We start from the raw sequence: 26,180 nt of genomic DNA, 5'->3' as shown, positions 1-26,180 counted from the left end.
CGGCCTCACCTGGCCGACAGACTACCAGTGGCGGAGTGCCCCAATAACTATACTCACCAATTAAGCCCACACGCCCAGCCATTTCCACAGACTCACGCACCCATCCAAGCAATACCTTGCTACTCCCTGCAACACAGGTGTCAATATCCAACAATTTACCTACTCCCTCTACCTAACTTTACACTACCCTCCCCGGGTATTCGTGAACGGGTCCATCTTCCCCCATCCACTCCTTCGCACCATGCACTCCACACCACTCATTCCACACCATTTACTCCCACCAAGCATTCCACACCAAATCCTCCTGCACACCTCTTGTGCTCTCATTCCTCTTTCCATACACTCCAACACAATTCCATATATCCTCAATACCCCACTTATTCACTTTCTCTGGTCATCCCCGACCAATTCCTCATTTGCTCACGCTCACCACAAAGATTCTCATTCAATTCCTCATTTGCTCAAGCTCATCACAACGATTCTCAATCTCAAGCTCATACACACAGCATCATCTAACTAACTATTTCCCTCTAATACTCGTGCTTTCCCGTCTTCCCTTACACTAAGCACTCCCTCGTCATTATCATCCAGCTAATCTGACTACGTCCCCTCTACCGGTACAAAAGTCACTACTTAAATCTTGTGTCTCCTATTGTCATTTTTCTAAATCCCTAACAATTATCCTAACCCGCCCTCGGCTAGTTTTCACTGCCACCCCCATAATCTAAAGCTCATGTGCCCCAAAATAACGAATGGTAAAGCTACCATTCGCCATCACTATCGCCATTTGTCCACTATACTTGAGCCTCTCCGTGCGGGAATACATTTTCACAGCTCGGCTTCGAAAAACCGAGCAATGCATGCGGGTGGTTGGTCTCCTGTTGGTTGGGTCCGTCCGGCATTTTCGATTATGGGGAGGAGGCATACTTGGTCCAAGGTTCCAGGCGCCATCTCGGCGCGGAGCCTTTCGGTCTCCGGCACGATGGCCCAACCTCCCCCGGTCGGAGCACCGCGCCCACCAGGGGGCGAAGCTCTGACCTCTCCGTCCTCCCCTCAAACCGTGCCGTTTGCCTCTTTCGCCAAGGCGCGGCACCGACCATACAGGGCGGGGCCCGGCACGGATCGTGCACGGCGCTCCTTGCGAGACCGCCGCGGCAACGATCCCCACCGGCTCCCGCAGCACACAAAGCACACCACGCCCCGAGAGCTTACGTCGGCCTAAACGCTGCCCCGGTCTGCGTCGATGCTCGAGTCGTATTCTCACATCCACACGCGACCCTTCCCATACTCGCACATCGAGGCGCTCCAGCGCCTCCCGTACATCCCATGCATTCCGTTAATTCTGCCACCGCATGCTCTCGTGCACACTTCCGTTCCACACTCAGGTGCACACCACTCAGGCACACTCACGCCACTCGCACACTCCGTTATTACACACTCGCGCACACCCTGGCACACTCATACCACTCGCGCACTCCGTTACATCCTCTGTAACACCCACGGGTGTGCACTCCTGCACACACCCACTCAGCGCACACCTACCCACGGGTGTGCAATCTCCCACTGCACACCCAATCACGTGCTCTGGTGTGCACTCCCGCACACTCTCTCCAACACGCTCTGGTGTGCATCCTCGCACACTCTCTTCATCCATCTCACACTCTGTGCCGCACTCTTCACACATACACTCCGTTGTGCATTCACCCTCACTCTCGGTTTCACACTCGCGCTCCGGCGCCGTTCGCACACGCGTGCCATTCACCTTCGCACAGTGCACCACGGACCTTCCACGAGCACCCGGGTGACGTCGCGATCCCAAGCGCTCGAAAAATCTTTTTGCACCAAACCTTTTCACGCCATACATAGCCTTACTTACCTTCGGGACCCTTTTCCGCAGCAGCGCCTGCAAATTCTCATTGGGGTTGGACAGCACGACATCACGATGCGAACACGGACTTTGTGTGTATTCCATTTTTTCCTCCCACGATTGATTTTCTAAGTCTGCCGTCTCCTCAACCCAAATTTCCACTATGATTATTTATTTTTCTTTAATTATTTCCTCAACGACCACCGGTGCCAATAAAATTTCATTTTCCAACTCGGCGGCCGTCGGCTTTTCTATACCCCGAGTCGCGATTTCTACCCCGGTCCACTCGGCTGTGCTTGGCTCAACCTCGCTTTCCCTGCGTTTCTCACACCGCGTTGCCTCGTCGCGTACCAATGTGCCCTTCCCACTTGACCTGCGCTTTATTTCTTTCCCCATCTCTTTTATTTGGCCTCCTATTCTGTTACCACACCCTTTTAACCCGTCCTTCATTCCTGCCATTTGATTCTCTTGGGTGGCCATCATGTTTTCCAACCCCACTAACCCCTCGTTCATTTCTCCCATTTGGCCACCCACGTCCTTCAATTGGCCCCCCATTTCCTTCATTTGGCCCCCCATTTTGTTTTCCAATCCCGTAATTTGATTTCCCAATTGCTCTCCCATTTTGTTCATTTCCTGTCTTGACACTCCCATGATCGCTAAGAATTGCGTCATGAATGATTACATGTCAAAGCCCGCCTGCACAGCGGGCTTGGCTGCCGCTGCCACGTGTGAGGCGTCGCCATTGTTTTTACCAGTTGCCTCTACTGCTGTACCCTTTTCAATGTTCTCCTCTTCTTCCCATTCTTCCCGGGGTCCTGGGTTATTTCTACCTCCTCTACCTCCTCATTTACCCCCACTGGCATCCGACCGTCTTGGCTATCCATGGCACGAATATAATTTGGTTTTTTATAAAATTTCGGCTGCTCGTAATTTTGAGTGCGTTAGGCGCACTTCGGGTCAAATCCCACTTCCCTGACACCAAATGTTGCGGCCAATAGCACAATTGGTGTCCACAATTTGGTCTAACAAATTTTGTCCCAGGTTCCAAATCCCCACTCCTGACTACCAAATGTTGCGGATCTCAACGTCGGCCTTTCCCCTTACCAAGGGGGGATTAGTCCCCTTGTCTTTTACTAGCCGACGTGATCTGGAACTCTCCTTGTGTCGCTGGGGCTATGACGTTCCTTCCGGTCAGCGCTGAATAGGGTGGTAGGCCGAATTATTCCTATTACCTAATTACCAACGCCTCCCAGGAAGCACGGAAATAACCCCGCCCGAATCACGGTTGTAGTGGAAACGCCGAGCGATAGCGAGCCGTGATCCGAGCTGTTAACAGAACTAAACCTGATTTGAGCGGTTCTGAATCGTGCCATGCTTACCCACGGAGGAAAGGAATGATACGGTCGAATTAGGAAGAAACAGGAAGAACAATTGGTTTATTAACAATTTGTACAGAAAGGAGGAGAAGTACACACAGTGAAGCTTCTACAGTCTTATACTTATCCCCTGGACAAACGGGCCCCTCACACACAGACACACACGGGGATGTAGAAGGTTGGGTAGATGGTCCGGAGATGATGGCGTCCAGGCAGCTCACTCCGGTCCCCGATTCGTACCGTGAAGCAGATGGTCAGGCGGCAGCGGCCAGGAACTCTCCTTGTGTCGTTTACGCGGAGCGGACAATTACAGGGCGGAATGCGGCGAAAGGTAGGCTGGCTGGCGGTTACACTCGCGGCTCAGCCGCGTACGTTATAATCGGACAGCTCGAACGCGCTTCTTAATGCGCTTCTCATCAATGCCTCGAGACTGTCATGCGCACGCCGGTCCTCTAATGCCGTTACCACGCGAGTGCTCCGTGTCAGTCTTCACAATGGCTTCTCGCTTGGTTCGCGCTTGGCTCCCGTCCTCTCCAGCTCAACTGCCACGAGTGCCTCTCCCTTCTCGTCTCTCGTGGGGGCCTCGTGCCAAGGGTTTTATTACCACGCTCTTGGAACCCGCTCGAATTTGCCAGCCACGCTCTTACCACGCCCCTCACGCCCTTTCACCCGAGCCCTGGTTGGTTGTTGGCTCTTACCGGCTCCGCCCTTGACGTGCTGCTTGACGTGGCCACACCCCGACCTCGCGCTCCTCCCCCTTTCCAGGCCTACGTCGTGGCATTTGGCTGGTTTCGAGCAAAAACCCTTGCCAGCAGCGAAAGCTGCTGGCAAAGGAGGTGGATTAGCCGAATCAGGGCGCGGGATGGATGCTGCCCAACGAGGTCGATTTGGAGGGTGGGCCGCAAAATGAACGGGACCTACTCTTATTTATTTTACACAACGCAGGTATCACTATTGGAAATGGCCTTATTCTCACATATATTATAACATAACTAATGTTCTAAGGTGGCCTACGTGTTGCATGTGGACTAACTATGGGGGCAAACCTTTAACCTTTAATGATCACATATGTACATTCTCAGAACCGCAACTATATATATATATATATATTTATAACAGTCGGACCCGCTATTCGTTTCATTCCTATTCAGGGCTGTGCTCCACAAAATTGCGTTTTTTTTTTTTGACCCCCTATTCGTGGTTTTTCATGGGTGCAAAAAATATTTTTTCACAAGCCGTTAGCTTGACACATTTGCGACTGTAAAACCCATCTTTCACCAGCCATGCATAAAGCAGATGAACATGTACGCAAAAAACCTCGACAAGCTGCGAGCATGACCTGCTTATACATTCACTGCTGTGTGATTTGCGTTTTCATGGCTTTTGCGGCCGTGAATTTTAGCTGGACTATAATCGAGAGGTTTGCGGGATGTTCCACCAGCTATGAAAACAAGTCAACGCCGTGAGTTATAGAATGCAAATGTTGCGGTTTTGTGGTTTTATAATAAAGGTTAATTTCCCCTCCTAGTTAGTTGCACTACAACATGTAGCCTCGTTTAAGCTCAGTTATTTCTTCGTAAATGTAAGCGTAGACCTTTCCTGTGTTAGTTTTGCGTTGAGTAGGAAAATGAAAATTAGGTGTCCTTATGGCGCTTTGGGTTGGCATTGGCGTCGAAATACCACGCGGCAGGCCTGAACAAGTCGACCGAGGCCGAAGGAATGCGGCGAAGGAGCCGTCGGTAAGCGCGAGCCGCCAATCAGGGCTCGAGGGGAGTGACTTACCACTGCGGCAAAAGGCGGGGTTTGGAACATTCGAGTCGGGCTTGGGTGGGGCAATATAACCCTATGCCCAGAGCCCCCCAGGTCAGTCAGTTATGAGTTCGGAGCGCTCAGATGAGACCCCAGAGGAGATGCGCTGAGTCAGTTCGGAGCGCTCAATTAAGAGATCGGAGTTGTGAGAATACGGCAGTTCAGTTGAGTTGAGAAGGAGACGCGCATAACCCCGTTGTACATGAACTTGCCCTGCTCCCCGCGCTCTGCGCAGTATTAATCGCGCTGTAAAGACGACCCGGGCCGGGCCACAGACGCGCGATATATCCTCCTGCCTGCCTTTGCCTGATACGCGCCGCGAGGATTTTCCCGCCATGACCGCCAGAGGGCCACGACCAGGTGAGCTGTTCCTGGAGCGACCGAAGCAGGCGCGTTCGGCGCGAACATTCTTCTTCCATTTCCCCGTGTGAGTGATCGGGCCCATGTCTGGGAAATAAGTTAAGATTGATTAAGTCTGCCCTGTGTCCCTTTCCTTTCCTTCAAATCCTTGTAACTAGTGTAAATAAACCTGTTATTCCTTCTGATTCGACCGTTTTGTCCCTTCCATCATTGGTATCGCATGGTACGGATTAGATCGCTCTGATCGGGTTCTATAGGAAGATAACAGCAACAGTCATGTGGTACGCCATCCGCTCGGGCGTACACAATTACGCGTGGTTCGTGCGAGACTCGATCCCCGCTCCGCTGCGGCGTGGGTACTCAAGGTACGCGTGAACTTGTCCTTTTTCCCTTTCCCACGAAACCCGAAACCCTTTCCCACGTCTGCCCGGAAATGGCGACTCGGTCTCGCGGTTTTGAAGACCCAGAGGGAAAAAGGGGCTTAATCCCCCCTTTGTAAGGGAACGGGCTTTGAGAAACCGCAACAATATATATATATATATATATATATATATATATATATATATATATATATATATATATATATATATATATATATATATATATATATATATATATACAGACTTGGCATTTAATATGGATTTTTTTTTTTCTTGACTTGGGTTTACTTTCTGAACTCAGTATATCAATCTGGTGAGTTTCTTTTACCCTTCGGTGATGTCTTTGTTGAAAGAACCTTGTCACTGATTGTCTTTCGCAGCAAGAAGTCAATAACAGGATTATATCACAGGTGGCGTGACAAAATGTAAGGACAGGTACATTTGACAATTGGCTTCACAATCGGGTATATAAGGGTTGTTGCGTTCTGTATTAGTGGAAAACAACTGCTGCACGTCTACAAAAGTTATTGCCGCTTCCTCTGGAGATGGTCCGTCAACTTGACAATGCTATTTGTCATGGAGTGGTGGCTTTACAAAATTCTGGCATGAAACAGCGTGCTATTGCTCCGCAGTATGGCATCACTCAAGGTCAGGTGTCAACGATCCTGAAACGAAATGCTCAGAGGGGTGTCCCTACTCCAATACCGAGGCCAGGACGTCCACGCAGAACCACAAGGAGAGATGATCGCCAGCTGCACCGGTTAGTCCGCAATGGCCGTAGCAAATCAGCTAATCGGCTTAGGGCTGAGTGGCAGCAACTGAAAAATGTGCCTGTATCCAGAAGGCTAGTCAACCAACGACTGGTTCAAGCAGGCTATCGTGCCAGGCGTCCCCTGAGAAAGCCACGCCTGACCAGACAACACAGCCAGCGCCGATTGCAATGGGCCACAGAGCACCGTCAATGGCAGCCAGGACACTGGAATCACGTGACCTCAGTGACAAGTCTAGATTTCTGGTCTATCGTCAAGATGGCCGCGTCCGAGTGCGCAGACAAGTGCATGAAGCCCACAACGAAGATTGTATAGTGCCAAGAGTCCAAGCTGGAGGTGGTGGGGTGACCGTTTGGGCTGCTTTTCATGCAGGGGGCAAAACTGACCTGGTTGTTCTGAATGGAAACCTGAACCAGTTCAAGTACAGGGTCATTCTGGAAGAAACATTGCTTCCATTTGCTCGTGCAGCCTTTCGAGGAAACTTTGTCTTCCAAGATGACAATGCACGGTCTCATCGTGCTCGCATGATCCAACACTTTCTTGCTGACCGAGGTGTAGTGCATATGGAGTGGCCTGCCATGTCCCCGGATATGAATCCGATAGAGAACTTGTGGGCAGAATTAACGCGTCAAATCGACCACTTGGACCAGCAGCCGACCTCTGTGCGTGAATTGCAGCAGGCTATTGTCACTGCATGGCAAGCGATTCCTGTCCAAACCTTGGCAAATCTCGTGAACAGCATGCCTCAACGTGTACGTGCTCTCCTGAATGCTCGTGGGGGTTACACGAAGTACTGAACTGTAATTTTACTGTCCGTAATCCCAGTCATAATTTAGCTTTTGTTTTTGTTGAAAAAAAATGTGGCTAATGTGCAAAATAAAGAGATACTTCTGGAAAACGTACAGAAGTTTAACACAGTACTGTCCGTGAATTGAGTTCGATATCAGTTTGCATCACTTTCAAGGATCAATTTATTTGCTTCGAAATGTCAAATGTGGTTTTTGTTTCTTTTAACGGTCACATTAACAAAATCTAGAATAATTTCAACATAATTCCAATGAACTTTTGGTTCTAAGTCATCTTGAAAAGTAAGTTCACCCCCACAAAAAAAAAAATTCCATATTAAATGCCAAGTCTGTATATACACACACACACAAACACACACACGCACACACACACACCCACACACACACACACACACACACACACACAGTCGGACCCGTTATTCGTTTTTCCTATTCGCGGCTGTGTTCCACAAAATCGCGGTTTTTTTTTTTTTTACCCCCTATTCGCAGACGTGTTCCACGAATTCGCGGTTTTTCAGGGGTGCAAAAAAATAATTTTTCACAAGCCGTTAGCTTGACACATTTACGACTATAAAACCCATCTTTCACCAGCCATGCATAAAGCAGCTGAACATACGTACGCAAAAAACCTCCACAAACTGCGAGCATGACCTGCTTATACATTCACTGCTGTGTGATTTGCGTTTTCATGGCTTTTGCGGCCGTGAATTTTAGCTGGACTATAATCGAGAGGTTTGCGGGATGTTCCACCAGCTATGAAAACAAGTCAACCCTGTGAGTTATAGAATGCAAATGCTTCATTAAATGTACTAGCAACGGTACCCGCCCTATGGGCGGGGCTTCAATTGGGAGGCCCAAATGAAAAGGCTAAATATCAGAAATTGAAGGCTTTTTTTTCTTTTAAACGATTTATATAAACATCCGTTAAATCTTGATCGGTGCAGCCGTTTGTGTGGCACCCGGGAAAATAACGTCATGCGGGAGCAAGTATCAGCAGGATGTGGCAGTGTGGGAGTCCACGTTTCTGATCCTCCTTCATGCCGAAGTAGCCCACCACTTCTCCAAGCATTCCGCTCTTCAGATCCGCCATGACAGATTTAAGCTTGATACTGAAGACGCGTGCAGTTAGTCCTCCCAATGTCGTATGTACTCCCGATACGTGTTTCCTTCATTGTAAAAACTTCCAAATCAACAGTTAAAAGGATTTTGAGCCGATAGCTGTTACGGCCTTGGCAAGATCGATGGAGACAGCGATCTGTTAGCGTATTCATCGCCCAAATAGCTATGTGGAATTCTCTCATGTGGAGATTAAACTAATCGTGTTCACAATCGCTATGTCGTATGTACTCCCGATACGTGTTTCCTTCAGTTGAAATGGGTTAGAATTCTCTCAAGCAGGGATTCAACCAGTGTCCTTATAAAAAAGGTCTTTGTCCGAGGTCACAGAGTTCGATCGGTGCAGCGATCGGTGCAGCCGTTTGTGCGGCACCCGGGAAAGCAACATCGTCACAATGAGAACAATGAACGTTATGCGAACGCGCATGTTATTCGTGAGTCCAAACCTGAGAATGCTGGAGACTAAAGCTGAAATTGGGAAAACTAAATAGCCTATTTTACTCCTGGAGATCCCAGGATTATCCACCCAAAATATCGTTGAGATTGGTTCAGCAGTTTTTACGGTACCTTCGAACAGACGGACGGACATTTGGTGAATTATAGTAAGATTACTATCTGCAGTTTATGGTAAAGCATCATCAGAGATCTTACACAATGAAAACGTTTCGGGAGATGTTACATCAGCTGCGTAAACATGTCAACCCCGTGAATTATAGAATGCAAAAACGCTTCATTAAATCTATTACTGAAATTAGCAGATGGGCTCAATACGGCATCATCAGATAACATCCCCCACAAAAAATATCCAGGGTATTCACCCCTCCCGCAGCTACCCACAATGCTCACATTCCTACATAAACAGACTGTCTTGGGTCTCGATCATCCTTATCGTCCCGTTGCTTTGACTTGCGTTTTTGACTCTCGCTCTGCTCATTGTTCGATCATGGCTCCCAAGCGCAAGACCAGTGCTGCAGATGCATCGACTACCAAGAGGCAGAATAAAGTGATGAGCCTGACCCAGAAAGTGGAGCTGCTCGACCCGCTTTTGAGAGGAGAGAGTGCGGCCTCTGTGGGCAGACATGATGGCGTCAACGAATCCACCGTTCGCTACATACGGAAGAAGAAGAAGGAGATTCGTGAGAGAGTTTCAGCGAGCGCTGCATTGAGTACGAATATGGTCACCCATGTCCAGAATGTTCACATGGAAAGGATGGAGAAGACTCAGAATATGTATCGAGGACAACACACAGACGAGGGACTTCATGCTGAAAACCATGATGCTGAACCGTTTCCTAAACCCGCTTACCGAGGACGAGTTGGAGGCCATTCCAAAGGTTTCCGAGGAGGAGGCGGGCATTGATGAGGAAGAGGTGTCGAGGTCCAACCTCACAGTCCAGTTCCTGGGCGAGGTGCTGCAGGACATGCGGGAAATTGCCCACAGGGTGCAAGATGCTGACCCAGTCGTGAAGAGGTACCACAAATTCAAGAGGGGCTTCGATGATGTGCTGCTCCCATACAAAGAGCTACATCAAAATGTTGGGCAATCTGTCAGGCAGCTCCCCATTACCCATTTCTTCAGCCCTGCCTTCCTCCACCTCAAGACCATCAACACCCTCTCCTGCCACCCTCTCAACGTTCTCACCAGCGTTCTCACCAGCATTCTCAACAGCGTTCTCACCTCCTAGCTCACCTGGCTCTCCCTTAGTGCACGATTTTGCTGCACCATCATTTGGGTCGCCCTCAAAGTTCGAGGAATTGATGGGATTTTAATTAATCACCATCATCATCATCATTTGAAAGTTGCGTGTTTGTAAAATATAAATTTTAAACGGTACATGATAGTGTTGTGTTTTTTTACTTTCATGGTACAGTATGGTTAAGCACTTTTAATAAACTGTAAGCACATTCCTTCAATAAATTGGAAATGGTACTTGGTGTTGTTTTTTTGTTTGTTTTTTTGTACGCATTCTTTGTGAAACTGTGATCATGTTTGTTTGAGGTCGCTTCCACGAGCCTCGATCTTGTATACAAAAAAAAGTTTTAAACTTTAAAATGTTCCTCTATGAATCACGAACTGCTGGGAACCTATAACCTATCCCCTATAACCTATAACCTATCCCCCTTTTCCCCATTGAAACAATGCCACGGCATACATTCACGGGATTTTCATCGACCTTCACGGATTTTCGTCGACATTTGCGAGCTTTGTCTTACCATTTCCGGGACTTTCAACGACCTTCGCGGATTATCGTCGACATTCTTGGGATTTGCTTCACCGTTCGCAGATTTTGCCTCGCCATTCGCGGTTTGTTCCTCTCTATTCGCAGATTCTCGCGACTCGGGAACGTATCCCCCCTTTTTCCATTGAAACAATGCCCACCTTTTTGCCGTTTCGCAATTAGCGGGATTTTCCAGGAACGTATCCCCCACGAATAGCGGGGTGTGTGTGTGTGTGTGTGTGTGTGTGTGTGTGTGTGTGTGTGTGTGTGTGTGTGTGTGTGTGTGTGTGTGTGTGTGTGTGTGTGTGTGTGTGTGTGTGTGTGTGTGTGTGTGTGTGTGTGTGTGTGTGTGTGTGTGTGTGTGTGTGTGTGTGTGTGTGAATTTATTTATTATATTATATAAATGAGGGTTGGTTCTGGGACACAGTGTCCACCTGAAAATTCTTTTTGGGACATACTGTAATCATCGTTGGCCTTGCAAGGCAACACTATTGTTTTTGTGATGTAAAACGCCAAGTGATCAATTTTGGTGAGATTTTCGTCTTATCCATATTATTTTAAAAAAGGACTGGCTGTCTGTCTGTCTGTCCCAAAATGACTCCCTCAGGTTTGGGGCTAACCGTGCCAAACCTTCTGTGGAATGTTTTGGGGTTCCAGCAGGTGTCTAAGGTGGGTGGGAGGTTTCATAAATCCTTAATACAATTCTGATTTTTAGTTTCGGTCTGTGTGAAACTGCTCCCGATCCAGAAGAAAACACGTTCACAGCTTTGGCAAAAGCATTCACTGGTTTGATATCTCTACAATTGTGATTTTGAGTTTTCACCCGAACGACACCGCTTTTATCCGTCCTGAGGCTTGTGGTAGGTTTCATAAAATCCTCAAGAAAATTATGATTTCGATTTTCGATCCGTACAAAGTGTTTCATATCAGCCCATGCTCACAGGCAGGTTCGTCTATTGGTTGTCACGTGAGAACGCCGTCTATATTTGTTCACCTCACGAGTGTTCGTAACATTGCATTTTGTTATACTCATGATATCGCATTCAATTGTGATTGGAATTATGATGTTTGGAATGAAAATAGAGATTGACCTTAAAGGAAATGATTTGAGCATTTCCAACAGTGAAATTTTCAGATTTGCCATTTGCAGTTTTGCCATTGGCTGGGTATAGAAGGATTCAGCTGCAGTAATTTTTGTTATTCTCTGTTCCCCTCCACCCCCCCCCCCCCCCCCCACTCCTCAACCCCCTCTCTCCCCCTTCCCAGAGCCGTAGATAGAGAGAGTTCAGTCAACCCGGTTTCAACTGGTCTGCCCTATGATTGATTCAGCGCTGTCATGTGATTCACAGGCGCCATGTTGTTACCCAACCTCCGTAACTAGCAGAACGCGCATCGCATTGCATGCATTCGCTTAGTGGAAGTGGGGATGGTTGAGTGGAAGGAGGGATGGATGAGTGGAAGGAAGAATGGAGAATGAGTGGAAGGAAGGATGGGTGATGAGTGGAAGTTGGGATGGATGAGTGGAAGGAAGGATGGATGATGAGTGGAAGTTGGGATGGTTGAGTGGAAGGAAGGATGGATGAGTGGAAGTAAGGATGGATGAGTGGAAGTTGGGATGGTTGAGTGGAAGGAAGGATGGATGATTAGTGTGAGTTGGGATGGAGGAGTGGAAGGAGGGATGGATGAGTGGAAGGAAGGATGGATGAGTGGAAGGAGGGATGGATGAGCAGAAGGATGGATGAGCGGAAGGATGGATGAGTGGAAGGATGGATGAGTCGAAGGAAGGAGTGGTGGATGATGAGTGGAAAGAAGGATGGATGAGTGGAAGGAAGGATGGATGAGTGATGATCTTCCATTTATCCATCCTTACTTTCACTCATCCATCCAAAGTTCCACTCATCCATCCCAACTTCCACTCATCCATCCTTCCTTCCACTCATCCATCCTTCCTTCCACTCATCATCCATCCCTCCTTCCTTCCACTCATCCATCCATCCTTCCACTCATCCATCCTTCCACTCATCCATCCTTTCACTCATCCATCCTTCCTTCCACTCATCCATCCCTCCTTCCACTCATCCATCCCTCCTTCCACTCATCCATCCCTCCTTCCACTCATCCATCCCTCCTTCCACTCATCCATCCCTCCTTCCACTCATCCATCCCTCCTTCCACTCATCCATCCCTTCTTCCACTCATCCATCCCTCCTTCCACTCATCCATCCTTCCTTCCACTCATCCATCCTTCCTTCCACTCATCCATCCTTCCTTCCACTCATCAATCCCTCCTTCCACTCATCCATCCCTCCTTCCACTCATCCATCTTTCCTTCAACTCATCCATCCCTCCTTCCACTCGTCCATCCCAACTTCCACTCATCCATCCTTCCACTCATCCATCCTTCCACTCATCCATCCTTCCACTCATCCATCCTTCCACTCATCCATCCTTCCACTCATCCATCCTTCCACTCATCCATCCTTCCACTCATCCATCCTTCCTTCCACTCATCCATCCTTCCTTCCACTCATCCATCCCTCCTTCCACTCATCCATCCCTCCTTCCACTCATCCATCCCTCCTTCCACTCATCCATCCCTCCTTCCACTCATCCATCCTTCCTTCCACTCATCCATCCTTCCTTCCACTCATCCATCCCTCCTTCCACTCATCCATCCTTCCTTCCACTCATCCAACCTTCCTTCCACTCACCATCCATCCCTCCTTCCTTCCACTCATCCATCCATCCTTCCATTCATCCATCCTTCCACTCATCTATCCTTCCACTCATCCATCCTTCCTTCCACTCATCCATCCCTCCTTCCACTCATCCATCCCTCCTTCCACTCATCCATCCCTCCTTCCACTCATCCATCCCTCCTTCTACTCATCCATCCCTCCTTCCACTCATCCATCCTTCCTTCCACTCATCCATCCTTCCTTCCACTCATCCATCCCTCCTTCCACTCATCCATCCCTCCTTCCACTCATCCATCCCTCCTTCCACTCATCCATCCCTCCTTCCACTCATCCATCCCTCCTTCCACTCATCCAACCTTCCTTCCACTCACCATCCATCCCTCCTTCCTTCCACTCATCCATCCATCCTTCCATTCATCCATCCTTCCACTCATCTATCCTTCCACTCATCCATCCTTCCTTCCACTCATCCATCCCTCCTTCCACTCATCCATCCCTCCTTCCACTCATCCATCCCTCCTTCCACTCATCCATCCCTCCTTCCACTCATCCATCCTTCCTTCCACTCATCCATCCTTCCTTCCACTCATCCATCCTTCCTTCCACTCATCCATCCCTCCTTCCACTCATCCATCCCTTCTTCCACTCATCCATCCCTCCTTCCACTCATCCATCCCTCCTTCCACTCATCCATCCCTTCTTCCACTCATCCATCCTTCCTTCCACTCATCCATCCTTCCTTCCACTCATCCATCCCTCCTTCCACTCATCCATCCCTCCTTCCACTCATCCATCCCTCCTTCCATTCATCCATCCCAACTTCCACTCATTCGCAACTGACTAAACAATGTATGAAACTCAGGAACATAAAAATAAACCCGTCCCTAATAGCAGTAAGTTGCATGCACGCTTGAACGCACGCGCGCGTGCACTTGACCTTGGGTAACAACATGGCGCCTCTTGTTTAGTTGGCCAAACCCTCTATCTACAGCTCTGCCCCTTCCCCCCCCCCCCCCCCCCCCCTGCCTTCCCACACCAAGTCCTTCACGAATTGGCTGTCCATGCCTGATGTTCAACAGAAAGTGTCACAGGAATATGGAATTTATTGGTTCATGGTTTAGCATTCACAGTTGCCGCATTGCCACTCTGTTTGCATTTGGCCTCCCATCCGTAGCTTGCTGGTATAATATACAGTTAGAATTTTAGGAAAACATCATGCAACTTAAATTGCAACGATTCCTTCCTTTTTTTTCAATAAGCCTAGATAAGCCTAGATTTTTTTCAATAAGCCTAGATCTCCAGAAGATCCTCAAGAAATGGTCTTTAGGAGAGCAAAACAAAGCAAAACAAGAAAAGACTTAAGATGTTGCTCTTTAGAAGAGCAAGATGATGTTCTTGCCTGTAATGTTTTTGAGGTTTGTTGTGTCTAGTGCTGAAAATCATATTCTGAGTTTTTTGTTTGTACAGGAATGAGTCACGATGCCGTTCAGGCTGCTGCTGAGCGGCATTTTAAAATCACCGAGGGCTCTGGCCGACCAATTGACAAGGTCAAGTATATTGGAGGTGCGGCTCTCTTGATTTTGTCGTTTTATTTTTGTCGTTTTATTTGTTAATGATTGTCGTTTTATTTTTGTCTTTGTTTCAGTGTTATTCAACAATCATGAATATAAAGTACTGTACTTGTTATTTGGAAACTTCTTAAATAGCAACATCTTAAGTTCTGTCTGCAATGTTGGCCACTTATGTTTGTGAGGTTTTCCTTGTGATGTTCAGGGGAACATCGCGTGCACACTGACAGCAAACTGGTGCACACGTTGCTGGTTGCGGAGTCATCGTCGGTGGTAGGACCACAAGCTGGAGCGTTTGCTGTGCTGCAGCATGTGTTAGGGGCCGGACCCTACACAAAGAGAGGCCTCAACAGTGGGAGCAAACTGAGCCCGGCACTTAATAAGGCTTCTCGGTTCCCCTCTGTGGTGTGTAGTGAGTTGAGAGGGGGATTCAATTTGATTTGAAAGATGACTGTGTGAAGGGTAAAATAACTTGGGATGTATAGATGTCGGTTCTTGGTAAGAATACATTGCAGTTACAGGTTTTGCTGACGAGTTATGTGGTGATGAAACTTTTTGCAGGCGATGGCGTTCAATGCGTCCTACAGTGATTCTGGTCTATTTGGAATATACAGCATCTGCCCCTCAGAGGCCGTCTCAGACGTAAGCCCATCATGTTCAGGCCAATTGATTTTCACCTTTTATCATTATGACGACTTGTTCGGATTAATATCGCGGTGATTCTCATCGGTACAATCACCGTGCACTGTCATAATTCTTTGAACTTTCGCATGTGGCCACTTTCCAAATCTGTTTATTACTCGCAGCATTTTAAAATTCCATCTCGTTTTTTTCGCTGCCAGCCCCTGGTTTGAATTATAAGATGTAATAAAAACGTATGTCATTTTTGTCCTTCCCATTTCCCTTGGTTAATGCGTGCAGGTGATTGGTGCAGGCCTCGCAGAGATCAAAGCAATCGCCGATGGAAAATTGACCGAAGATGAGGTCAACCGAGCTCGGTGTGTAAATGCAGGAACTTGTGCTTTATTCTAAGCTGATAAGAATCGTGATCTGCAGACAATCTCTGGTGTAAAAACAAACTGTGTTGTGCTGGTTCAGATAAATTATCCTGCATTTACCACAATCAGCATAAAACAAAAACATTTATCTAATTACCTATTCTGCCAAATAATTTTCATAGAGTTGAATTACTCACGCTACAGCCATAGTCCGAGCATGTGAGTGCGGCAATGATTCTCTTTGTGTGTTTGTTGCTTGCGGAATCAAAGATAAGCAAGTATATTGGTTGGTCTATTTGTCTGTATGTCAATCTCCTATAGGTCGCAATTCTACACAAATCTTCACAAAACACAACTTCTTGGAAGAGGTAATCACAAGAAGCCTTGTTTTTTTAGATCAATAGGTCAAAAGGTCAACGTCACATAAAATCATCAATTGACTTAACATTTCAACATAATTTGCATATTGGGTCACTGAATTGGTTCACCAATCAAAATCCGGAAGCTTATGGTCTTTGAGGTCAAAGATAAAGGTCAAAAAATCTTCAATTTCATCTGAGTGACTTGAAATTTGACAGAAGTTGTATATTGCTTTCCTAAATTGGTTCTCCATTCAAAAGCTTCAAGCCTCTGGTTGAGGTCCAAAGGGCAAAGTCGCAGCAAAAGATTTCGCAAGTACCATTCTATGACCATTGTTTACTGGTTTTTCGGCAAAATAACTGGACGGTGATGGCAGCTATAATTGCCAATTTGGCACAGAACTTCATTTTGTAAATGTTTCGATGAGTTCCACTTTGGGCTCACAATGAAAAATATAAATAAAAATTTAGTGAACGACTATACTCATTACTGTACCCATAGGCCGGCACGTGAGTATTGGATAATCGTGTATACAATATGAAAATTTGTGTCAAATTTGGCAATTATAGCTGCTCATATTTTTATTTTTTTCTGCGGACGTGTTGATCGCATTACTCGTGCTCCAAGTAGAGACAGGAAGAATATCAGATGTATGTGCTGATTCATGCTGTTATGTTTCTTGTCTCAAGTCATGGTTGCTTGGTTAATTTTGCTAAAATTTTGCATTTGTGATACCCCTGCACCACCCCCTGCCTGCTTTGATGGGGGAGGTGATGCCTAAGTTGGGGTGTATATTAATATTTGTTTAACTTTCTTGGTACCTTGTCTTAAAAAAAAAAGTCCTGTAGTAATGTTAATTGCCAGAGATCATCATACGAGAAATATGCCAATTCATTATCAGGTACACGTGGATAAAAACATACATGGACGTTAATTTCACACTCCTGTGTCAGGCCTGTTTTTGGACATCAAATCACAAAACAACCATGATTTGTAGAAGACAACGATGTACGCACCTCCCTCTCGTCAATTATAGTTGCTAACTATCCTACACCAGAGCCCAACGTACTGCCTTCTTTTTGCTGCTATAAACACAAACTTTGACAGCATGCAGGTGCGCGCACGGCTGCTGATGTCTGCTGAAGAGCAGAAAAGCGTGCTGCATGAGCTGGGATCCCAGGCCCTATTCACAGGGAAATTTGTGGCACCGACTGAAGCTGCAGAGAGCCTGAACTCCATCGTCGCTGCTAACGTTGTGGATGTGAGTTGCAATCCAACACATCCAGAATGCAGGATATTTAGGCCTTAGACAAAATGATGTTCATATTATGTTGGATGGATTTTTTGTGAATCCTCTGTTCTCATGTAACCTTTTGATGAAGCTCTTTTATAATAAGATCCCAGACCAACATTCCCCAGCATACGTACGAATAGACAGGTCCCGTGGGAGGAGCTATTGATGGTGGAGTTAACACACAAGTTAAATATGGCCACTTCCAAACTGTTGAGAGATTAAAACAAATATTTGCTGACTAAAACAACAAATACCCATGGAACGGTGGACTTCCTTTCATTCCTTGGGAATCTCAAAATTTAAATTTAAATTTGATTGCTGTTGTCTAATTCAATGTAAAACATTTGGCTAGTCACCAATACATTCACATCTTGTGATTTGCATTTAACGATTGGACCTATTCCTGTGTTGGATCCTTTGACAGACTTCTGGCATGTCTGTTCTAATCGTGTTTCACTTTTTAAAAAATCTTTCCTCCAAATTTAAATATTTAAATTAAGAAAATCACCTCATCTAATGCCAGTACAATACCTGTTACCACCCAATAAAAAATTGATCACCATTTACCTGTTTTCACCTGCTATATTTTTTAATCTTAAATTTTATTTCTTTATCCATTATTATTTAGTGCAACTGTAAAATTTTACTTATTGTCCCCCATACCACTGGGTTTGTCATAAAATCAAACAGATTTGCAGTGTAAAGTATTGTTATGTCGGTGGGGGGTAGTGATATGTAGAGCCAGATAGATCTGTGTAGGTAACGTGCTTCGTCTGTCGCTGTAAGGAATCTACCCTGCAATAAGTTCCATGTCTAGGTGGTTTGTCGGTAAGGAGTATACTTGTGAACCTACCAGGAGGTTCGTGTGTTAAGTAGAGTTAGGGATTAAAGAGTAGCGCCCCTGTGTGTCTCACCTGGTCAGCCAAACCTTTGTCCCTTATGGCAATGCACACCTGTAGACACCATAGATAGGTCCCTAGCGCAACACTAAATGATTCCCTTCCCCTGACATGACTTCGGAAGGAAACCAGGCCAGGACACCGCCGCATGGCCGCCGCCAATTACACCTCCGACAGGCCTATCCACCTCGAGTGCCACGCGCTATGACTACGGAACAGGGGACGAGAGTTGGGGTGGTGCGGTAGGCGTGAACCTCCAGCCGGCGAGTCAGTGGAGGGCACTGATTGGGTAGCGCGCCAAGGCTGACGTGACGTCGCCAGCAAGGTTATTTAAGAGAGCGCCGAACGCCATTTTGAGAGAGACAGAGACAGAGACAGAGACATAGAGATAGATAGAGAGATATATATATATGGTCTGGAGAGTCTCTTGCGGTTCGTGCTCCTGTTTGCGCAGCTGGCCCTTTTTGACATCCGGCGCTTGGTCTTGCGCAGCCCGAGTTGAGTTGAGATATAGCCCGAGTGGAGTTCGCTTGTTCTTGCCCGTTTGCTTCGGGAGAGCTGACTGGGACGTGGCAGGCCGATCGTGTGTGAAGATCGACCTCGCTTGGAGCCGCTAGCCTGCGTTGGACGCGTGGTGCTTGGTGCACGGACCTCGTGAGTGGCGAGGGGCTTGGAGCGAGGCCTTGTAGTGCTTGGAGCGGTGCTCGGTGCTGTGGTGCTGGAGCGAGGGACCTCATGGGTGCTTTGGAACTTGGAGCGAGGCCTTGTGGCGCTTGGAGTGAGGCCTCGTGGGTGCATCGGGGCCGAACGAAGCTGCGTGTGGGCAGCGGAGACAAGACGACAAGAGCCAGATAAGCCCATGCTCCGCGTTTACACTTTACACGACGAGACATTTTCTTTCGTATTCATATTCCCTCGTCTGTATTCGAAGTCGGTGTGTGGGATCCCAAATTAGTTAATTTTATTTCATTGCCGTCGCGTTTCATTGTTTCGGGGTCCGTGAATAAATCTATATTTTTGTACATTCTGATTTGTGTTTGTCAAGTTCATTAATCCCCTTACAGGACCGGAGCTACTTCGGTGCGCTGAAGGTAAGCTTTTGCCGCAGCCTTCCATTTTCCTTCTTTCTCCCGCGTTAGATAGCAAAATCCGTGTTTGGTTGTTGCCTCCGAATAAACCGTTTCGGCCTATCCGCGACCTTCTGGTGTTAACCGGGAGTCGCATGACGGTATTCAAGTTAAACATTAATTTTATTTATCACGCCAACACCCCTTTATGTATCGGAGTTACTTGTCCTTCCAACAAAAGCACACGTCTAATCCATTACAAGCTAGGGCACAAAAAAAAATAACCAAACATTTGTCTTGGAGCTGATGTTGCTATCCTCTGAATAGTTGAAACGATTTACATGATTTAAAAAAAATCGTTGAACAAATTTACTAAAGTTCTAATCTTCATGGTTCTCATCAAAGTAGTAAACTCCCATGGAAAGATCGGCCTTGAGTCGGTAAAAGAATAGGTCATCCACCGAGCCCACGTGGCATAGTCACTGGTGCTTCAGGTGGGTCGGTACAATCTATCTAGAGTTACTTTTTTCTTGGCAAGTTTGTTCAAAAGGAGTTTGTTAATTGCAATGAATTGATTTTCACAACAGGCTGCCAAGAAAGTTTTTGCCGGAAAAAAGACCATGGTTTCACATGGAGACTTATCCCACACGCCATTCTTGGACGAGTTGTGAACCATCATGCAGAGCACCATCTTACGAGGGTAACGCCCTCTCAACTGGTTGTGTTGTCTCCTTTTCCAATTTCAGCAGATTTGTGTTAAATATATGTGGCTCGAACTTGCCCTTTGGAATGATGCAAATAAAACAAATAAACCCACCTGTGTGTGATTAGTGAATGAATTATTATTTTGGAAGAATATCCTGTCAACCTTATTCCTGATAAGAATCTCCTCATCTCACCATCTTGCCATATCTCGCCATCTTTTTTCCACTTTCCAGACCTGTTGCTCGTAATTGCCGTGCACGTGCAACCTCGGAGTATTGTTGCTCAACCTTTCTGGCGGTACTTGTCTTATCCAATGTTGCTTTCCTTCCCTTTTTACCATGTTTTCACTTCTTTCTTTTTGTCTTTTAGACTTTGGCGTATTACCTGTTAACTTGTCCTATTTACTGAGTGAGAGAGTGACAGCACCGTAGCATTATCCCATTTCGCTTGATTATCATTATTGTACACCGCTCCTTTCCTATGCCATCTCCAAGCACTGCATGACGTCATTGCCGGGCCCCCTTCTGTGCCCGGCAATGACGTGCGCTGAAAGGGATTACTCAGTTTAAACTCCGGTTGTTTGTTTGTTTTCTTGTTTGTCCGGCCAATATCTCAGCCATCCTTTGAGCTAGGAAGCTGAAATTTCGGCACAATAGTGAGCACGTGCTTTTTTTTTTGCTTTTTTTTTTGTACACTGAATCGAGGCTCGTGAAAGAGCTAACATTTACTTCACAAACAAATCAACCAAACAAACAAAATATATAAAAAGAGGGAGCGGAAGACAAGATGGGGAGAGAAGGGGAAGCACACAAACACAACATTTGAGAGCAGGGAGATGTGTGGAAGGGAGAGGGCTTGGGGGGAGGAGGCGTGGGAATGGGGGTGGGGGGAGGGAGAAGTATAAAACACAAGGACACCAAGGACTTCCAGGACAGAAGTTGAAATTTCAAAAAAGTGGAATTGGGGTGAAATTAGCGGGGGTAGAAAAGATCAAGGTTTTGGATGGGGGAAGATAAGAGATGGTGGTGAACAGCTGTTTTAAAGACCTGGAGGGTGGAGTGGGATTGAAGAGAGTGAGGGAGTTTGTTCCAGAGGCGGGAGAAAAGAGGAATGAAGGAGTGAAGGTGAGCAGAGAGTCTTGATTTTGGCAGTTTAACCATAAGAGGGATGCAGGCAGATCTTGTGCGACCTGTAGGAATATTTGCGGGACAGAGCCCAGAGAGAGCTGGGGGGGCAAGGCCAGAGAGGAGTCTGTACAAGACGGAAAGACCACCAACCTGCCTGTGGTGAGTGAGTGAGAGGCCCTTGGAGTTAGCTTCATCGCGGGAGATTCCAATGATTCTGAATGCTTTGGGTTCAACAGCATGAAGACGAGCTCGGTGTGAGGCAGGAGCACCAGCCCAGAGGGGAGAGCAGTATTCCATTGAGCTGCGGATGAAAGCCTTGTATGTGGTGAGGAGCTCAGGTGTGCCAAGGAAGGACTTCGCATGACGGAGGATGCCCAGTTGGCGACTGGCTTTGGAGGCCAGATTTGAAATGTGGTTTTCCCAGGAAAGATCATGGCAGATAGTGAGACCCAAAAGCTTGAGTGACAGAACTTCTTGGAGAGGATTATTCAGAAAGTGGATGGGAGGGTTGTCCAGTCGGTCTTTTCGGAGAGACATTGTAAGAGTGTGAGATTTGTCAGGATTGAAAGACATGGTCCACTTGTTTGCCCAGTCTGTGATTTTGTCCTGGTCTGCAGAGAGTGAGGAGGCTGCAGACTGCCGATCTGAGGGATGAAGAATGGAGCGACAGAGAGTAGAGTCATCAGCAAAGAGATAGAGAGGATTTTCACGAGAGTCAGAGAGATCATTGATGAAGACCAGAAAAAGCACAGGGCCCAGAACACTGCCTTGGGGAACTCCAGCCTGAACAGGAAGAGGAGATGAGAGAAACCCATTCAGGGCCACACGTTGACTACGACTAGAGAGGAAGTCCGCCAGCCATGCGTGGAGATTTCCATGGATACCAAAAGAGGAGAGTTTGGTGAGCAGAGCGGGGTGCCAGACCGTATCGAAGGCACGTGATATGTCAAGGGAGACTGCTCGAATTTCCTGTTTGGCATTGAGGACCTCCATCCATTGTTGTGAAAGCAGAAGCAGCATGTCCAGAGTAGAGTGTCCAGGTCTGAAACCAAATTGATGATCAGAGATCAAGCCATTGGAGAAGAGGAAAGATTTCATATCTGAAGCAATGATGGATTCCATGACTTTGCTGATAATTGGGAGAAGGCTGATTGGTCTGTAGTTGCTGGGATCTGTTTTTGCACCTTTTTGTGCAAAGCGGTGATGTTGGCAGATTTCCAAGCAGATGGAAGATGACCTTGAGCAAAAGAGATGGTGAAGAGAACAGAGAGAGGGACTGAAAGAGCGGAAGAACAGGATTTTAGGACCCGTGGGCTGATGCCGTCAGGTCCAGTTGCAGAATCCGAGTCGAGGGTTGACAGAAACTTTTCCACCTTGTCAGGAGGAAAGGACACAGAGTCCAGGAGCAGCTGGGTACGACTGGATACGGTGGGTACAGAGAGGGATGGGTTTGGGACACAAGATTTAGAGGCAAACACAGAGTTGAGGCATTCAGCTTTTTCACGTGCGGAGTCAGCCGTGTGGCCATTTGAGGTGAGGGAGGGGATGGAAGGGGAACAAACACCAGAAACAGATTTGACCAGACGCCACCAGGATTTGGAAGAGGGAGACAGATAAGAGAGTTCGGTCCTGAGAACGGAGAGATATTGTTTCCTGGCTCTCCTGAGGGTGGACACACACTTGTTTTGGGCTTTGTGAAATGAAATGAGATTTCCTTCCGTTGGATTTGCTTTCCAGGAGACGAAAGCAAGTTGTTTCTGGGCAATAGACTCACCACAAGATTCCGTGTACCATGGACGGGAGGAAGGGTATGACAACTGAAGACGAGATGGGATAAATCTGTGCATGAGAGAGAGCAATTTACTTTGGAAGAATTCCCAGGATGAGTTGATGTCAGAGGCGGTAGAGATGGGAGACCAGTCCAGATGATTGATGGCTGCTTGAAGACCGTGCCAGTTGGCCTGAGTGAAATGCCAGACTCGTTGACGCTGAGGAGGCTCTCTGAGAATGGTCAGAGAGATGTCCACTTTAACAAGCACATGATCAGAAGAGCCGATTGGAGCAGAAGAAGAGCAGCAGACATTTTCAGGGAAGTTAGTCATAACCAAGTCCAGAAGAGAAGATGCTCCGTTGACTGAAATCCGGGTCGGGAAATTGACAGATTGTGTCAGTCCCAGTGAGTCACAGAAGTCCTTTGCTGAAGAGCCATGGCTGGTGAGGGAGGTACCCACACCCAGCCAACTGGCATGCTGACAGTTGAAATCACCACATATGAGGAAGAGAGAGTTGGGATGGGTAGATAGAAGTTGGTCCATATTCTCAGACAGCGAGATGTAGATGGAGTCATCACTGTTTGGTGGACGGTACAACACACATATGAACAAAAGGTGGGAGCGAAGGGGAAGCCGTAGCCAAAGGTATTCCTGGGGGTGAGGTGGAGAGAGGGCAGTGCAGGGCGAGTGAGGAAGAGAGTTTTTTATAAAGATAGCAACCCCACCTCCAGGACGAGGCTCAGGTCTATCATACCGGAGGAGGGAGTAACCTGGGAGAGATAACAAGGAATCAGAGACATCATGAAGGAGGAAAGTTTCTGTTAAGCAGATCACGTCTGGTTTGTCAGAAGCAACCTGTATGGAGAGATCAGACAAGTTTGAGCGAAGGCCCCGGATGTTTGAGGTCCATACTGTTAAGGAAGAGGACGGGGGAGCATCGGATACAGAACAGGGGGGGGGGGGGGAGCTGTAGGGTAAGATGTGGAAGAGGAGGAAGAGGTAGGGAGAGCTGTTGAAGGTGTGTCAGAGATTACAGAATAGCTTGGAGAAAGGGAATAATGGGGCGGACAAAAGGTTTGATGGTGATTGGGTGAGGCGCAGTGAGGTGTTATTTGATGAGGGGGGAAGAGTGAGGCAGAAGGTTGAGGGAGATGAAGGTGAAAGTTGGAAGGGGGAAGAAGCGGGGAGGACGCTTTGAGGAGGAGGGGTGAGAGGGGAGTAGAGGAGGGGAGGAGCGAGGGAAGATTTGAAAGGGATGGGTGATGGGGAAGATTTGGAGGGGAGGGGCAAGGGGGAAAATTTGAAAGAGATGGGTGATGGGGAAGATTTGGAGGGGAGGGGCAAAGGGGTAGATTTGGAGGGGAGGGGTAAGTTTTGAAGGGGAGGGGTGATGGGGAAGATTTGGAGGGAAGGGGTGATGGGGAAGATTTGGAGGGAAGGGGTGATGGGGAAGATTTGGAGGGGAGGGGTGATAGGGAAGATTTGGAGGGGAGGGTGAGATTGGATTTTGAAAAGTGTACGATTAATGGGAAACGAACATTTATTGCAAAATGAGTTTCTTGAGACATTCGAGTCAAAAATACGTTTGAGGACGCTGAAGGATGGGTGGAGTGCTGGAGAGTTTAGGGAATGAATGAAAGATGCACTATAAGAGATGGAATTTTTTTTTGGAATGAATAGATTTGGTGAGCAAGTCGAAAGCATCTTTTTATAGAAGAAGAAGAAAAAGGTGTTATAGAATATGACACAATACAGTTCTTCAGGAGACAGATTAGACATTTTTTAACAACGTGATCACAAACAACGTGGTCGAAGAACGAACGAACAAATAAGAACAACGAATAAACGAATAAGAACAGAGAAGGAAATATTTTTTTGGTTTTTTTTTGTTTGAGGAGATTTTAAAACAAGGAAGTATGGGGTGAAAAGACCGGGAAAACCAGAGACCAGAAAGTAATTGCAGCGCGATCGAAGAACCGCTGAGACAAGAACAAAGCCTCAAGCCAAGGTCGGACACGGTAGCCTACTACACTAGGCCTCAGAATACGCGATACGAAAGACCGACGATTCTGTACACAGGTATGAAAAACCAACACCAAGAATACTATTAAAGACACACCTATAGTTACATACACCGAGAGAAAGATACAGTTTCGACAAAAACACAATTGTGAAAAGTTACTTAACTTCGAAAGCGTGCCGCATGGACAGCTTTGAAGAGATGAGACCTCCAATCTTACGCATGCGCAAGAGTCATCCTTTGGTAAAAGCTTTGGTAAAAAGGATAATTTTTGTTTTTTCATTAATCAATTACTTGATGAGTTTCTTAATTATTATCGATTATGTACTGATTTATTTCCTTTCTCATCTGGACAATATCTCGGGCACCTTTTGAGTTAGGAAGCTGATATTTGGACATGACAATGACCAAGTGATGTGGCTGTAAAGGCTATTTTTGATTTATTGATTAATCACTTAATTCATTAATTTTTTTTAAGTTACAGACTCGGATGAAACTGTAGTGGTTTAGATATTCTATTAGCCAATTGATTAATTATTTTATGATTTTATGATTTTTATTTATTTATTTTCATTATCACTTATTTCTTTCTTTTCTTTCTCATCTGGGCAATATCTCAGGCACCTTTTGAGCGAGGAAGCTGATATTTGGACACGACAGTGACCAAGTGATGTGGTATTAAGGATATTTTTGATTTATTGATTAATCAATTAATCGATTAATTATTTATTGGTTAATTAATTAATTATTAAATTTTTCGACTAATGGCTTATTTAATTAATTTTCAAAAAGTTACAGCTTCGGATGAAGTGCTGGTGGTTTTGGTATGCTATTAGCCAATTGATTAAGAAAATATTTTATGATTATAATTTATTGATTTTAATTATGCAATTAAGCATTTATTGTACACCTCTGCCTCCCAACACAGTCTCGATGCACTGCATGGCGGTATTTTGGCACCCCGGCAA

At 46.6% G+C, this 26,180-nt stretch overlaps 1 protein-coding gene across 1 annotated transcript in view; it reads left to right on the top strand.

Annotated features, from left to right (window-relative positions):
• The window catches only part of UQCRC2 (ubiquinol-cytochrome c reductase core protein 2), a 131,762-nt gene extending 111,358 nt beyond the window's left edge, over nt 1-20,404 (top strand). The window contains exons 9-14 of the mRNA XM_068113783.2: nt 14,870-14,965; nt 15,176-15,375; nt 15,532-15,612; nt 15,892-15,968; nt 17,436-17,589; nt 20,176-20,404. Of these exons, the coding sequence (XP_067969884.2) occupies nt 14,870-14,965; nt 15,176-15,375; nt 15,532-15,612; nt 15,892-15,968; nt 17,436-17,589; nt 20,176-20,259 (692 nt within the window). The 3' untranslated portion in view covers nt 20,260-20,404. The remainder of the gene's footprint in view (nt 1-14,869; nt 14,966-15,175; nt 15,376-15,531; nt 15,613-15,891; nt 15,969-17,435; nt 17,590-20,175) is intronic.
• The last annotated feature ends 5,776 nt before the right edge of the window (nt 20,405-26,180 follow it).

Source organism: Myxine glutinosa, chromosome 1 (assembly GCF_964187855.1).
Source record: "Myxine glutinosa chromosome 1, kmMyxGlut1.1, whole genome shotgun sequence".
In the NCBI taxonomy this organism is placed as follows: domain Eukaryota; kingdom Metazoa; phylum Chordata; class Myxini; order Myxiniformes; family Myxinidae; genus Myxine; species Myxine glutinosa.
This window is presented reverse-complemented; position numbering and strand designations above follow the sequence as displayed.